The 14734-nt window shown below is 41.9% G+C and overlaps 1 protein-coding gene across 4 annotated transcripts in view; it reads left to right on the forward strand.

The window, feature by feature from the left end:
* LOC106569219 (contactin-associated protein-like 2) overlaps positions 1–14734 on the forward strand; it is an 85149-nt gene that overhangs the window by 56586 nt on the left and 13829 nt on the right. For 3 of the 4 annotated variants that reach the window (XM_014140360.2, XM_045694130.1, XM_014140362.2), the window contains 6 exons: positions 7325–7474; positions 9325–9487; positions 10948–11054; positions 11298–11417; positions 11680–11795; positions 12137–12221. In XM_014140360.2, coding sequence (XP_013995835.1) covers positions 7325–7474; positions 9325–9487; positions 10948–11054; positions 11298–11417; positions 11680–11795; positions 12137–12221 — 741 coding nt within the window. The remainder of the gene's footprint in view (positions 1–7324; positions 7475–9324; positions 9488–10947; positions 11055–11297; positions 11418–11679; positions 11796–12136; positions 12222–14734) is intronic. The other variant, XM_014140361.2, reaches the window with a different exon arrangement.

The following is a 14734-nucleotide window of genomic DNA, read 5'->3' on the forward strand; positions in this document are numbered from 1 at the left end:
TATACAAACTTTTTTGATATACTCAGAGGACCATTATTAGCATGTTTTAACCACTCCTATGTAAACGGTAGATTAACGGACACGCAACAAGAATGTCTGATTTAATTATTACTGAAACAGGATCCAAGTGGTGTATATATAAATATCCAGTCCGTTTAAAAAAATTGGAGGCTTCTTACACTTCAGTGTTGTGATGTAAAAATTCTAGCTAAATGCTTGGCACATAGAATTAAAAAAGGTATTGTCATATCATTAATCCTAATCAGACAGAATTTTACATGGATGATACTTTGGAGATAATAGAATACTATGAAATATTGGGGAAACCAGGCCTGGTTTTCATAGCTGATTTTGAAAAGGCTTTTGCTAAAATACGACTGGAGTTTATATATTAATGCCTGGAATATAAACATTTTGGAGAATCTCTTGTAAAATGGGTTAAAGTTATGTTTAGTAACCCTAGGTGTAAAATAGTAAATAATGGCTACATCTCAGAAAGTTTTAAACTGTCAAGAGGAGTAAAACAAGGTTGTCCACTATCGGCATATCTATTTATTATTGCCATCGAAATGTTAGCTGTTAAAATTAGATCCAACAATAATATTAACCTCTATGGGCAAGCGTCCCACCTACTCAACAGCCAGTTGAATCCTGTGGCGCGTTATTCAAATACCTTAGATATGATATTACTCCAATTTTTCAAAAATATGACTATTTTACACCATTTTAAAGATAAGACTCTCGTTAATCTAACCACACTGTCCGATTTCAAAAAGGCTTTACAACGAAAGCAAAACATTAGATTATGTCAGCAGAGTACCCAGCCAGAAATAATCAGACACCCATTTTTCAAGCTAGCATATAATGTCACATAAACCCAAACCACAGCTAAATGTAGCACTAACCTTTGATGATCTTCATCAGATGACAACCCTAGGACATTGTTATACAATACATGCATGTTTTGTTCAATCAAGTTCATATTTATATCAAAAACCAGCTTTTTACATTAGCATGTGACTAGCATGTGACTAGCATTCCCACCGAACACTGCCGGTGAATTTACTAAATTACTCACGATATACGTTCACAAAAAGCATAACAATTATTTGAAGAATTATAGATACAGAACTCCTCTATGCACTCGATGTGTCCGATTTTAAAATAGCTTTTCGGTGAAAGCACATTTTGCAATATTCTCAGTAGATAGCCCGGCATCACAGGGCTAGCTATTTAGACACCCAGCAAGTTTAGTACTCATCAAAGTCATATTTACTATAAGAAAAATGTTATTACCTTTGTTGTCTTCGTCAGAATGCACTCCCAGGACTTCTACTTCAATAACAAATGTTGGTTTGGTCCAAAATAATCCATCGTTATATCCAAACAGCGGCGTTTTGTTCGTGCGTTCTAGACACTATCCTAAAGGGTAAATAAGGGTGGCGAGCATGGCGCAATTCGTGACAAAAGAATTCTAAATATTCCATTACCGTACTTCGAAGCATGTCAACCGCTGTTTAAAATCAATTTTTATGCCATTTTTCTCATAAAAAAGCGATAATATTCCGACCGGGAATCTGCGTTTAGATAAACAGACAAAGGAAAAGAAAGCATTCGGTCGAAGCGGGCACGCGCCTAAGCCCATAGTACTCTGAGTGGCCACTTGCCAAAAGCGATAAAGTGTTCCAGCCAGAGCCTGCCTCGATATCGTTCAACTTTTTCCCGGGCTCTGAGACCCTATGGAAGCCGTAGGAAGTGTCACGTTATTGCACAGATCCTGAGTCTTCAATAAAAAGAGCCAAGATGAAACACTACTTCTCAGACAGGCCACTTCCTGCTTGAAATCTTCTCAGGTTTTGGCCTGCCATAGGAGTTCTGTTATACTCACAGACACCATTCAAACAGTTTTAGAAACTTTAGGGTGTTTTCTATCCAAAGCCAATAATTATATGCATATTCTAGTTACTGGGCAGGAGTAGTAACCAGATTAAATCGGGTACGTTTTTTATCCAGCCGTGTCAATACTGCCCCCTAGCCCTAACAGGTTTTAAGGGATTAGAAATCTGTGGCTTAAAAACAAAGGTGTCAATGTACGCTGATGATTCATGTTTTCTTTAAAACCACAATTAGAATCCCTCCACAGCCTCATAGAGGATCTAGATACTTTTTCTAACCTTTCTGGATTACAACCAAGTGTACAATACTATGTATTGGGTCTCTAAAAAATGTAACTTTTACATTACTGTGTAGTTTACCAATAAAATGGTCTGACGGGGATGTGGACATACTCAGTATACATATCCCGAAAGAAAGAAATGCTATCACTCCAATACATTTTTATAGAAAGTTAGTAAAAATGGATAAGATCTTGCTGCCATGGGAAGGACAATACCTGTGTCACGACTTCCACCGAAGTCGGTCCCTCTCCTTGTTGGGGCGGCGTTCGGCGGTCGATGTCACCGGCCTTCTAGCCATCGCAGATCCACTTTTCATTTTCCATTTGTTTTGTCTTTGTCTTACACACCTGGTTTCAATCCCCCAATTACCTGTTCATTATTTAACCCTCTGTTACCCCATGTTTGTTTGAGTGATTGTTTCTATGTAGGAAGGTCCGTTATTGTGGGCTCTGTTTTTGTATTGCATTTGTTATATGTTGAGTAAAATACGGTTATTTACTCATATCTGCTGTCCTGCGCCTGACTCCTATACACCAGCTACACACAGACTTCCTTACAACCTGTATATTTGTGGAAAAATCACCCTGATTAACTCTTTAGTCATATCACAGTTGACCTCTTTCCTTATGGTTTTGCCTACACCTAGTGACCTGCTTTTTAAGTTATATGAACAAAAAATATTCCATTTTATTTGGAATGGCAAACCAGACTAAATTAAAAAGGTGTATTTATAAACTTTTGAACGGTGGTGTGTATATAGATATACAGTGGGGAGAACAAGTATTTGATAGACTGCCGATTTTGCAGGTTTTCCTACTTACAAAGCATGTAGAGATCTGTATTTTTATAATAGGTACACTTCAACTGTGAGAGACGGAATCTAAAACAAAAATCCAGAAAATCACATTGTATGATTTTTAAGTAATTCATTTGCATTTTCTTGCATGACATAAGTATTTGATCACCTACCAACCAGTAAGAATTCCGGCTCTCACAGACCTGTTAGTTTTTCTTTTTAGGAAGCCCTCCTGTTCTCCACCTGCACCTGTTTGAACTCGTTACCTGTATAAAAGACACCTGTCCACACACTCAATCAAACAGACTCCAACCTCTCCACAATGGCCAAGACCAGAGAGCTGTGTAAGGACATCAGGGATAAAATTGTAGACCTGCACAAGGCTGGGATGGGCTACAGGACAATAGGCAAGCAGCTTGGTGAGAAGGCAACAACTGTTGGCGCAATTATTAGAAAATGGAAGAAGTTCAAGATGACGGTCAATCACCCTCGGTCTGGGGCTCCATGCAAGATCTCGCCTCGTGGGGCATCAATGATCATGAGGAAGGTGAGGGATCAGCCCAGAACTACACGGCAGGACCTGGTCAATGACATGAAGAGAGCTGGGACCACAGTCTCAAAGAAAACCATTAGTAACACACTACGCCGTCATGGATTAAAATCCTGCAGCGCACGCAAGGTCCCCCTGCTCAAGCCAGCGCATGTCCAGGCCCGTCTGAAGTTTGCCGATGACCATCTGGATGATCCAGAGGAGGAATGGGAGAAGGTCATGTGGTCTGATGAGACAAAAATAGAGCTTTTTGGTCTAAACTCCACTTGCCGTGTTTGGAGGAAGAAGAAGGATGAGTACAACCCCAAGAACACCATCCCAACCGTGAAGCATGGAGGTGGAAACATCATTCTTTGGGGATGCTTTTCTGCAAAGGGGACAGGACGACTGCACTGTATTGAGGGGAGGATGGATGGGGCCATGTATCGCAGATCTTGGCCAACAACCTCCTTCCCTCAGTAAGAGCATTGAAGATGGGTCGTGGCTGGGTTTTCCAGCATGACAACGACCCGAAACACACAGCCAGGGCAACTGAGTGGCTCCGTAAGAAGCATCTCAAGGTCCTGGAGTGGCCTAGCCAGTCTCCAGACCTGAACCCAATATAAAATCTTTGGAGGGAGCTGAAAGTCCGTATTGCCCAGCGACAGCCCCGAAACCTGAAGGATCTGGAGAAGGTCTGTATGGAGGAGTGGGCCAAAATCCCTGCTGCAGTGTGTGCAAACCTGGTCAAGAACTACATTACATTTTAGTCATTTAGCAGACGCTCTTATCCAGAGCGACTTACAGTAGTGAATGCATACATTTCATACATTTTTTTTTCTGTACTGGTCCCCCGTGGGAATTGAACCCACAATCCTGGAGTTGCAAACACCATGCTCTACCAACTGAGCCACACAGGAAACGTATGATCTCTGTAATTGCAAACAAAGGTTTCTGTACCAAATATTAAGTTCTGCTTTTCTGATGTATCATATACTTATGTCATGCAATAAAATGCAAATAAATTAATTAAAAAATCATACAATGTGATTTTCTGGATTTTTGTTTCCGTCTCTTACAGTTGAAGTGTACCTATGATAAAAATTACAGACCTCTACATGCTTTGTAAGTAGGAAAACCTGCAAAATCGGCAGTGTATCAAATACTTGTTCTCCCCACTGTACATATTAACCACGAAAATATATGGAGTGTTGGAAATTATGCAGACAATTACATTGCTGGAAGCAACACTCTATCCTCAATATTAAAGTTGATCCACCACCTCAAAAGAAAAGAAGTAGGGGTGCTATACAGAAGATAGCCCTATTTAGTAAAAGACCAAGTACATATTATGACAAGAACAGCTCGAATAAGCAAAGAAAAACGACAGTGTATCATTACTTTAAGACATGAGGAACTTTGAAAGTTTCAAGTGCAGTCGCAAAACCAAACAAGCGCTATGATGAAACTGGCTCTCATGATGACCGCAGAGGATAAGTTCATTAGAGTTACCAGCCTCAGATTGCAGGCGAAATAAATGCATCACGGAGTTCAAGTTACAGACACATCTCAACATCAACAGGGCTCCTGAGTGGCGCAGTGATCTAAGGCACTGCTTCTCAGTGCTAAGAGGCGTGACTGCAGTCCCTGGTTTGAATCCACGCTGCATCACATCTGGGAGTTCCATAGGGCGACGCACAATTGGCACCAGCATTGTCCTGGGAAGGCCGTCATTGTAAATAAGAATTTGTTCTTAACTGACTTGCCTAGTTAGATGGAGAGAAAAATACATAAACTGTTCAGATTTGCATTTTTTGGTTCCAACCGCCGTGTCTTTGTGAGACGCAGAGTAGGTGAACGGATGATCCACAGCATTCTGCAGCGATACGCCATCCCATCTGGTTTGCGCTTAGTGGGACTATCATTTGTTTTTCAACAGGACTATGACCCAAAACACACCTCCAGGCTCTGGAAGGACTTTTTGATGGAGTGCTTCATCATATGACCTGGCCTCCACAATCACCCGACCTCAACCCAATTGAGATGGTTTGGGATGAGTTGGACCGCAGAGTGAAGGAAAAGCAGCCAACAAGTGTTCAGCATATGTGGGAACTCCTTCAAGACTGTTGGAAAAGCATTCCAGGTGAAGCTGGTTGAGAGAGTGCCTCGATTGTGCAAAACCTTCATCAAGGCAAAGGGTGGCTACATTGAAGAATCTAAAATAAAACTTTTTTGGTTACTACATGATTCCATATGTGTTATTTAATGGTTTTAATGTCTTCACTATTATTCTACAATGTAGAAGATAGTACAAATAAAGAAAAACCCTTGAATGAGTAGGTGTGTCCAAACTTTTGACTGGTATTGTATTTTTCAATTCATATATCAATTTCTCCATTATCATGCCTTAATTGGGCAAAATTAAATAAGAAAAAGGAAGGGAGAGAGAGAGAGCAACGGAAATAAAAGTACAGCGTGCTTACAATTTCAGCGTCTTAGGCTCTATAACATTTTATCTCTCCCAGTCTTTTTTCATATTTGGCCATTTAAATTCATCCCATCTACTCAGGCCTTTATAGCCTGTCTGCGAAGGGAACATTACATTTTTTTTTCTTCAGATCATAGCAATCATCATGTTGTCCTGTTCCCTTGTCAGTTCGTTACATAAAGAAATAGATCATGTCTATAGCCTACCAATGAATGGGTTGCCATTTAGGCTGCATAGCCAATAGTCATTGAAGTGTTATTCATTTAGACAGATCGCTTGAGTGGTACTGTGTTTGTCTTTTCAATAGGTGTGTGAGTGAAGGCATTAACAACACATACCTTTCTGTTTTGTGTTATTGAAATGACTAGTGTTCCATTATTAAAGTGGCCAGTGTGTATGTATATAGGGCAGCAGCCTCTAAGGTGCAGGGTTGAGTAGCCGGGTGGAAGCCGATAGAAGCTGTTTTTCAGTCTCTCGGTCCCAGCTTTGATGCATCTGTACTGACCTCGTCTTGTGGATGATAGCGGGGTGAACAGGCCATGGCTCGGGTGGTTGATGTTCTTGATGATCTTTTTGTCCTTCTTGTGACATCAGGGGCTGTTGGTGTCCTGGAGGGCAGGTAGTTTGCCCCCGGGGTTGCGTTGGGCAGACCCCACCACCCTCTGGAGAGCCCTGCGGTTGCGGGCGGTGCAGTTGCTGTACCAGGTGGTGAGACAGCCCGACAGGATGCTCTCAATTGTGCATCTGTAAAAGTTTGTGAGGGTTTTAGGTGCCAAGCCAAATTTCTTCAGCCTCCTGAAGTTGAAGAGGCGCTTTACCATACTGTCTGTGTGGGTGGACCATTTCAGATTGTCAGTGATGTGTACAGTGTGATTTTAAAGGTTATTAAGCCAATTTCAGCCTCCTCCACACGTTTGCCCAGTTCAGTCATGTCAGTTTATATTTTTTTGACATTGGATATTTTCTTCATATGCTTAGACAGTTTCTCATTGCCAGTGCAAATTTCTGTTCGTAGTGACTCTAAACTCACTTTAGTCGAGTCGGTAGCTACTTGGTCCATGGTCGTGTTGTTTCGTTGTGTTTGTTTGTCTCCATTTCTCAATATTTTGTTTGCAATAACATGCAGTTGCCAACATAACATTTCAGTTATTTCTGAACTTTAGAGTCAAGTTCTTTCATATTTAAGAAGGATGTTTTAGTAAAGAGAGGGAATGCCAAACAGATCTTTATATCATAGTCTTTCTCAGTTTTTCTGATGTTTCAGTAATTGCAGTTGTCTGCTTATCACCCACCGTGACTGTGATTCATGAAGCCATATTGTGGTCACTGTTAAGGTTCGGGGCTCAACGACGGCCAGTGGCATAACGTCTATCTCCATGCTCTGGAGAACTGCGCCATGCTGACCATCGATGGTGACGAGGCGTCCACGGTCAGAACGGTCATTCCCATTCAGATTAGAACAGGGGGCCAATACTACTTTGGAGGTATTTACACATATTGTCTATAACAGAACCATATAGCTCTATACCGGACAGGTATATGGCTCTGGGCCCGATTTCTCAAAAGCATATTAAGGCTTAATTCATCGTTAGAACCTTCGTAAGAGCATCTTTACATTCTCGAGCCGTTTCCCAAAACCGTATTTATTAAAGTTTCCCTTCATATCGCTTGTACTCTAACGCCTGCCTCAGACCACTTGTTGAACAGTTTAGTGCATCGTTAAATCCAGTTTGTCCTCCCTCGTTACTTTACACACAGGAAATATCTGCTAAACATAGCATGAAGATGTTTATCTGTCTCTCTGTGACCGCCGAAAACTTCCTAATTGAATATAAATAGCCTACAAAGTGTACATATAGATGCAGAAAGCATTATGCATTAGATATGCACAACTGCAACGCGTTTCGACTTCTAGTCGGCATCTTTCAGGCAGCGTGAGGAAGATTCTAGAAGTCGAAACGTGTTGCCGTTGTGTATCCTGATGTGCACTGCTGACTGCTCCTAAATGTATTATTTTGTAAGTATATTATGTTAATAGTTCACTAAAGTTTGTTGCAATGTAGTGGCCGCATACTCGTCTTTCTTGGATTACCTGCCATTTAGGGGCCTACCGCCCCACTGCCATATCTCACCCTGCGATGCATCGTTAAAACACTCGTAAGCGATGGAATTTAGGCTTACAAGTGTTTTAACAATGCATCGTTACTATAACGAACTCAGATGCATTTCCCAAAACACCTCGTAGTGAGAACTTTCACTTTCGTACAATCTTGTTTTGATATTGATGGGATTGAAACAGCGCTGCTATCAGATCAGCTGTCTTCATTCACATTAGAATTATTGACTATATGGCTGCAAATATTGAGACAGTTTATTCCAATGCTTAGCCTACCCTATAATAATAAACTATCGTAGATTTGGCATATGATTGTGCACATGTTGTTACAAATTAAATATTAAGGGAAACAACGACAGCCTACAGTTAGCAAAATAGAACCCAATGAAATGAACATGAAATTGATTTTAATATGATTTCAATATTGTCCTATGTAGCCTATAGTCCTAATGTATTCAACACTGCATTCATCTGTTTTTATTTGAAGCATGGTATTATCTTTTGCTAGTTTGTAACAATTGCAAAGACATTGGCAACTTTGTATTTGTAGTCAACTTCGTTCTGAAGGTATCTGCGGTCACAGAGAGACAGATACACATCTTGATTCTATGTTTAGCGGAGATCTTATGTGTATAAAGTGACAACACACTTAGCTGTTCTACGAGTGGTCAGAGGCAGTCGTTAAATAACACGCTTTTTCAAGTGCAACTTTAGTTAAGATGGTTTTAGGGAAAAGCTCTGAGATTTAACAATGCGCCTACGAAGGTTCTTACGATGAACATACTCTTTAAATGCTTTTGGGAAACCAGGCCCTGGCCTATAATGTGTAAACCCTCGTAGTGGGCTTGTTACTTACTTATTCATGATGACATTTCTATAATTCAGTCTGACAAACAGTCTTGTGATTTGTTGAGTGTACAGTACATGTTTTTTTGTGTTTGATGTCATGCTTTGTATGAAAATCCTCTTTGTTACTTTTGATTGGTTGCCTTTTTGTTTTCTTTGTGTTTTGTTAGCCTTTGAAGTTGTTTCCTTTAAGACAGTGTCTTAAATATTGAATGAAACTCTTCCCTAATGATTCAAACCAAAACACAACACTCAGAATTAATGTTGGTTAATAGTTGTAATGTGTCTCTGGAGTTTACTTTTCAAACAGAAAGCTCTGTCTTGATCATATGGTTAACTTTGGAACTCTTTGTCCCTCTTGTCCTCATGCAGGCTACTTCCTGCGTACCAACACTCCCCCTGCCCAGCGCTCCTTCCAGGGCTGTATGCAACTGATCCACGTGGACGACCAGCTAGCTGACCTGGTGGCGGTAGAGCAAGGCAACATGGGAACCTTTGAGAATGTCAGCCTGGATATGTGTGCCATCATAGACAGGTAATATTCTATACCATTCCCCAAAGATCTGATTGAGCTTGATAAACTAAGCAGCCTTTTTTCTTTGCTGTTGATCATGAAAGTGAACGTATAAACACCTACTGTGACATTACCTGAGGGGCTGGTTGCTCATGGGCATGCATTACACAGTCTTTTCATAAAGACGGTAGGTGGCCCATCAAGATCAAGAAAGCATCTCACACAGCGACACAGCGAGAGGCAGGAATCAGAGGATCACACAAGGCTTTGCTAGTAGATGTCTTAGTGTGCAATCTCTGTGCTCCTGCTGGTAAATGCCTGTGTACACCAGCACACAGCCAAACAGGCACACATCCCCAATGCAAAACTCATCAAAACAATGAAGTGGAAAAGCTCTGTTGCTTCTCCCGAGATATGGAAATGCAATTTTAGCAAAAGGTTACTCAGTCCGCCTAGAGAATTTGGACATGCGCTTACATTCTTATCAAGATAAGCACATAAAATGTATTCTCACAGTATGTTGGTTCACTCCAACACATGGTTCTGGTTCATAAATGGAATCTTATCTCTGCTTCTTATTCTCCGTTAGTGATTAGGAGTCAAACTGTAGATCCTGTTATTCCAACCTTTTGTGCTGGAATTGTTAACGACACCCTTTGTAATGTCAGAGGAAGACATTTTCAAGACCGCAAAAAAAAGTTCTGGACGGTCATGCAGATTTGTTTTCAGCTTAACGTCCTTAGTCAAATCAAACTATATGATTGTTCTAGGGACATTTGTGTAATATGTACGTATGATAAATCCATTTATGGTTGAATACTCTTGATGTGTAGTTCATTTGACTGATCTATTATGGCAAAGGTTATCCGATACACCAGATTTTCTCTCCCATTAAATAGGAACGTTCCAACATCTCTGCCCTGTGTACATTTAAAGGATTGTGGTGATGAAATCCTCATTCTAAACTATGATAGCAGGGGGGGGTTCAACTAACTTCAAAGGGAACTCCATGTTACCACAGCCCTGTGATCACACCAGCAGCTTTAAGGAGGTCCTGCACTGGAAATGGACTAAGAGAGTACAGTGATACACCCTAACGTTCACCATGAAGTGGTATCAAAAGTACATGAAACAAAGGTCACGAACCTCCTCACAGCACCGTGTGTTGGCTGATTACTGTCATGACACGGCGACAACACGGCAACATCCTGTTGTCTCACAAAGGTCAACATATTTCAATTAGATGTCTTCTTGTTGAATTTGATTTGAAGAAGTACCAAATGAATGTATCCATTCATTTCCAATGAATTTGCTTTTTAGCGTAAATTATATTTGAAATATGCACTCTATGAAAGTTCTTCCTATGTTGTCCTATCTATTCTCTTCTGACCCATCTGTAGTTTCACAAAGGTCAAAGTAGTAAAATTAGAGGTCACTTCTGCTTCTTCTTCATGTGAGAATGATCTCCCCCCCACACACAGATGTGTCCCTAACCACTGTGAACATAGAGGCCGCTGCTCTCAGACCTGGGATAGTTTCAGCTGCTCCTGTAACGGGACAGGATACACCGGGGCTACATGCCATACCTGTAGGTATCCTCCCCTTCCTCCTCCTCCTCCTTAGCCTATCAAGACATCTTCATCGATGGTCTGTCATTATTCATACCCTCAGGGACCCATCTGAAACATCACTCACATTTTTGCACATCATTCACCTCCCTTACAAATGGGGAAACACCTGGATTTGTAATGATGAATAAGTCATTCTACTGCAATGTCAGCTTCATAATACATCTAGTTTCCTCTCTCGCGTGTGTATTTCTCCTCTCCAGCCGTGTATGAACAGTCCTGTGAGGAATACAAACACCTTGGTAAAACATCTGGCACATACTGGATCGACCCTGATGGGAGTGGTCCTGTTGGCCCCTTCAAAGTCAACTGCAACATGACTGGTAAGAGTACCTCTCAATAAGACCCAAGATGAAAATCAACCTAACCTTCTCTGCGTCTGATAATTCTGTCCCATCCCAGCGGGCCAATCATGTTAAAATGACGTCATTATAACCAGATTACAACCAAATCTGGTATCTGGTTGGAATGATGTCATTGCAACCAGTTTTGACTGCTGGGATGGCTGACCCACATTTAATTATTCCCCTGTAAATATTGTGCACGGCTGACTGGTTTGTTGATGGTGTTGTTGGTGTGTTGCAGAGGACAAGGTGTGGACGACAGTGAGAAACAACCTGTCTCCCCAGACTTCAGTGACTGGCTCAGACCTGGAGGGGAAGGCTGTGCTGCAGCTCAATTACAACATGTCCACAGAGCAGGTAACCTTATGACCTTATGACATCTTCACCCATTGAATCATTCATGAAGGAACCATCTCAATGGGAAAGAAATCTGTATTTTATCAGTGGGTTTAATGGACCCGGATTAAGCCTAGTTTCATACAAAAAAACAATACTCAATGGAGAAACTCTATATTTTCAGTCTAGAGAAACCAGCCCTATGTGTATTTTCTATGTATTTTGATGTTACAGCCGAAGACACTAGCTAGCTACGTTGTTTATTAAAGGTGTTCTCACTGTATTTTCACTCAGCTCCACTAATATTACTAAACGTTATGCATTCTGCATTGCTTAAACCCTATTTTCTCTCCCTACGACAGGTGACAGCCATCACAGGCAGTGCGGAGTACTGTGAACAGCATGTTGCCTACGCCTGCCGAATGTCTCGACTGCTCAATAAGCCAGGTAAAGAGGACATTGGTGTTTGTATGTTAATTGTTGTGTACATCTGAGAATATTTTAAGGATCTGTTTCTATTGGACAATACTGTAGTATCCTTTCCAACAAAGACACAGAAATTTAGGCATCTGGAGAGAGAAAATGGCAATAATATGTTGTCTTCTCTTTCCCCTTCCCAGTGTTTGTTATTGATGAATGTCCATTTAGGTGTTGCTAGATTGTTTAGCCGATTGTTATTAGCATTATGACTACACGTGACGAATACTCTTATCTATTTGATTTGGCAAGTGTTTCACGAGATGTGTAGGCGAGCTGGCATACATTAGACAGCTTGTCGATGTCGTACATTAGACAGCTTGTCGCTGTCGTGCATTAGACAGCTTATCGCTGTCGTACATTAGACAGCTTGTCGCTGGCGTACATTAGACAGCTTGTCGCTGACGTACATTAGACAGCTTGTCGCTGACGTACATTAGACAGCTTGTCGCTGGCGTACATTAGACAGCTTGTCGCTGGCGTACATTAGACAGCTTGTCGCTGGCGTACATTAGACAGCTTGTCGCTGGCGTACATTAGACAGCTTGTCGCTGGCGTACATTAGACAGCTTGTCGCTGGCGTACATTAGACAGCTTGTCGCTGGCGTACATTAGACAGCTTGTCGCTGGCGTACATTAGACAGCTTGTCGCTGGCGTACATTAGACAGCTTGTCGATGTCGTACATTAGACAGCTTGTCGCTGGCGTACATTAGACAGCTTGTCGCTGGCGTACATTAGACAGCTTGTCGCTGGCGTACATTAGACAGCTTGTCGATGTCGTGCATTAGACAGCTTGTCGCTGGCGTGCATTAGACAGCGACAAGCTGACGTACATTAGACAGCGACAAGCTGGCGTACATAAGACGGCGACAAGCTGGCGTACATTAGACAGCGACAAGCTGGCGTACATAAGACAGCGACAAGCTGGCGTACATTAGACAGCGACAAGCTGGCGTACATTAGACAGCGACACAGCAGTTGTCATCCCTTGTCATTACTCATAGAATTGAGCCAAGCGTTTATTGCAGCGGCTCTGAGGAATACTACCTGTGATAAATGGAACTGGTTTATTCCCTTAAGCCAACCATAGGGAATATTAAAACTGAAATTCCATGACAGCCACAGAACCTAAAAGCTTGTCAGTTTCTTCCAACAATGTAGTGTTTTATTTTTTACCTTGTTTGATTTTTATCTCATCTGGCGTTATCAAGCAACAGCCGTTCCCCCTGAGGGTCCATAGAGTTCTGAGCCTGAGGTTTTGTCAGCAGCAGGGTAGCCCCAGCTCCCAGCCTCTAGAGTAGACACTGATTTGTGCATCACTCGGTGTATATGAGCAGCATAACAAGCTTTCATCATGTCCTTTGGATTTGTTAGGATCTGAGACAGGGGCCTGACTGGAGACGTTGACAGATAAAACCCACACATCATTAGTGTTCTGGTGAGCTCTGTACACCTTGCTGCTCGACAGCCGTTTAGCATGGTGAAAGGGAGCGTGTTGGTTGGCAGGATCAGTGAGCTGAAAGAGAAGAGGAGTCAGAAATTCCTGGTCAGAGCTGCTGGTCGGTGGTAGTACCTCTCCCTCATTTGGTAGTCTTATTGTGTTGGCCCCAGTGGTGCCCATTCATCCAGTATTGAGGAATATAAGCTTACTCTACCTCCCAGTATCACCGCTGCTGGTTTGTCTCTCTCCCCTCACACAGACGGGAGACACTTGGCCTCCAGGCCCTCAGCTTAGCCTGTTTCCCTTCTCATCACCATAAAGAACCTGAATTATTGATTACTCTATAGCCAGGGAATACCCAGAACCCCACAATGGTCCATACTGCTCCCCACAATCTCTCTCTCCATCCACCCCCTCTCTCTGTCTCTCTCTCTCCCTCTCTTCACCCCCCCCCCCTCCCCCTCCCCTGTATGTGGACCAGTGTGGAACATGGGTACCTTGCAGGGGAACAGCCTGTGTAACAGCCTTTGTTCTCTCCCTGGAGCCTCACCGCCTCACTCTGTGTCCCCTTGGCTTTTACCGAAACATTTTTAGCTGATTTCTGAGGCATGTGATGAACAGACTACCCCTGTGGCTACAAACAGCAGTCCCATTGTCCTTCCACTATTATTTCCCCATTGATGTAAATATTTCACTGTCAGTGGTTTGATACCAGACCCCTTCGATAATGTACTACCAGCCAATTATTATTTTTCATAAAATTATTATTTGTCATTCACTGGAGGGCAAATTCAGCCAGGTGCTGCTGATAAGTAACAATGACAAGATGGAAAATGGCAAATGAAATTATATTTTCTTGTCTTTCCCAAATTACCATCGTGTAAACATTTGTTTTTACCCACTGATTATTGTTAAGCATGCCTGTTGTTTGACTACTTGAAATTCAAAAGCATAATTCACATTGTAAACAGCAAAACACAAGAGTTGTTCAGAGATCCCACAGTAGTCAGTCTGACTACACAAGCATGGTGGAGATGTTG

The sequence above is a fragment of the Salmo salar genome, chromosome ssa14, assembly GCF_905237065.1.
Source record: "Salmo salar chromosome ssa14, Ssal_v3.1, whole genome shotgun sequence".
Classification (NCBI taxonomy): Eukaryota; Metazoa; Chordata; class Actinopteri; order Salmoniformes; family Salmonidae; genus Salmo; species Salmo salar.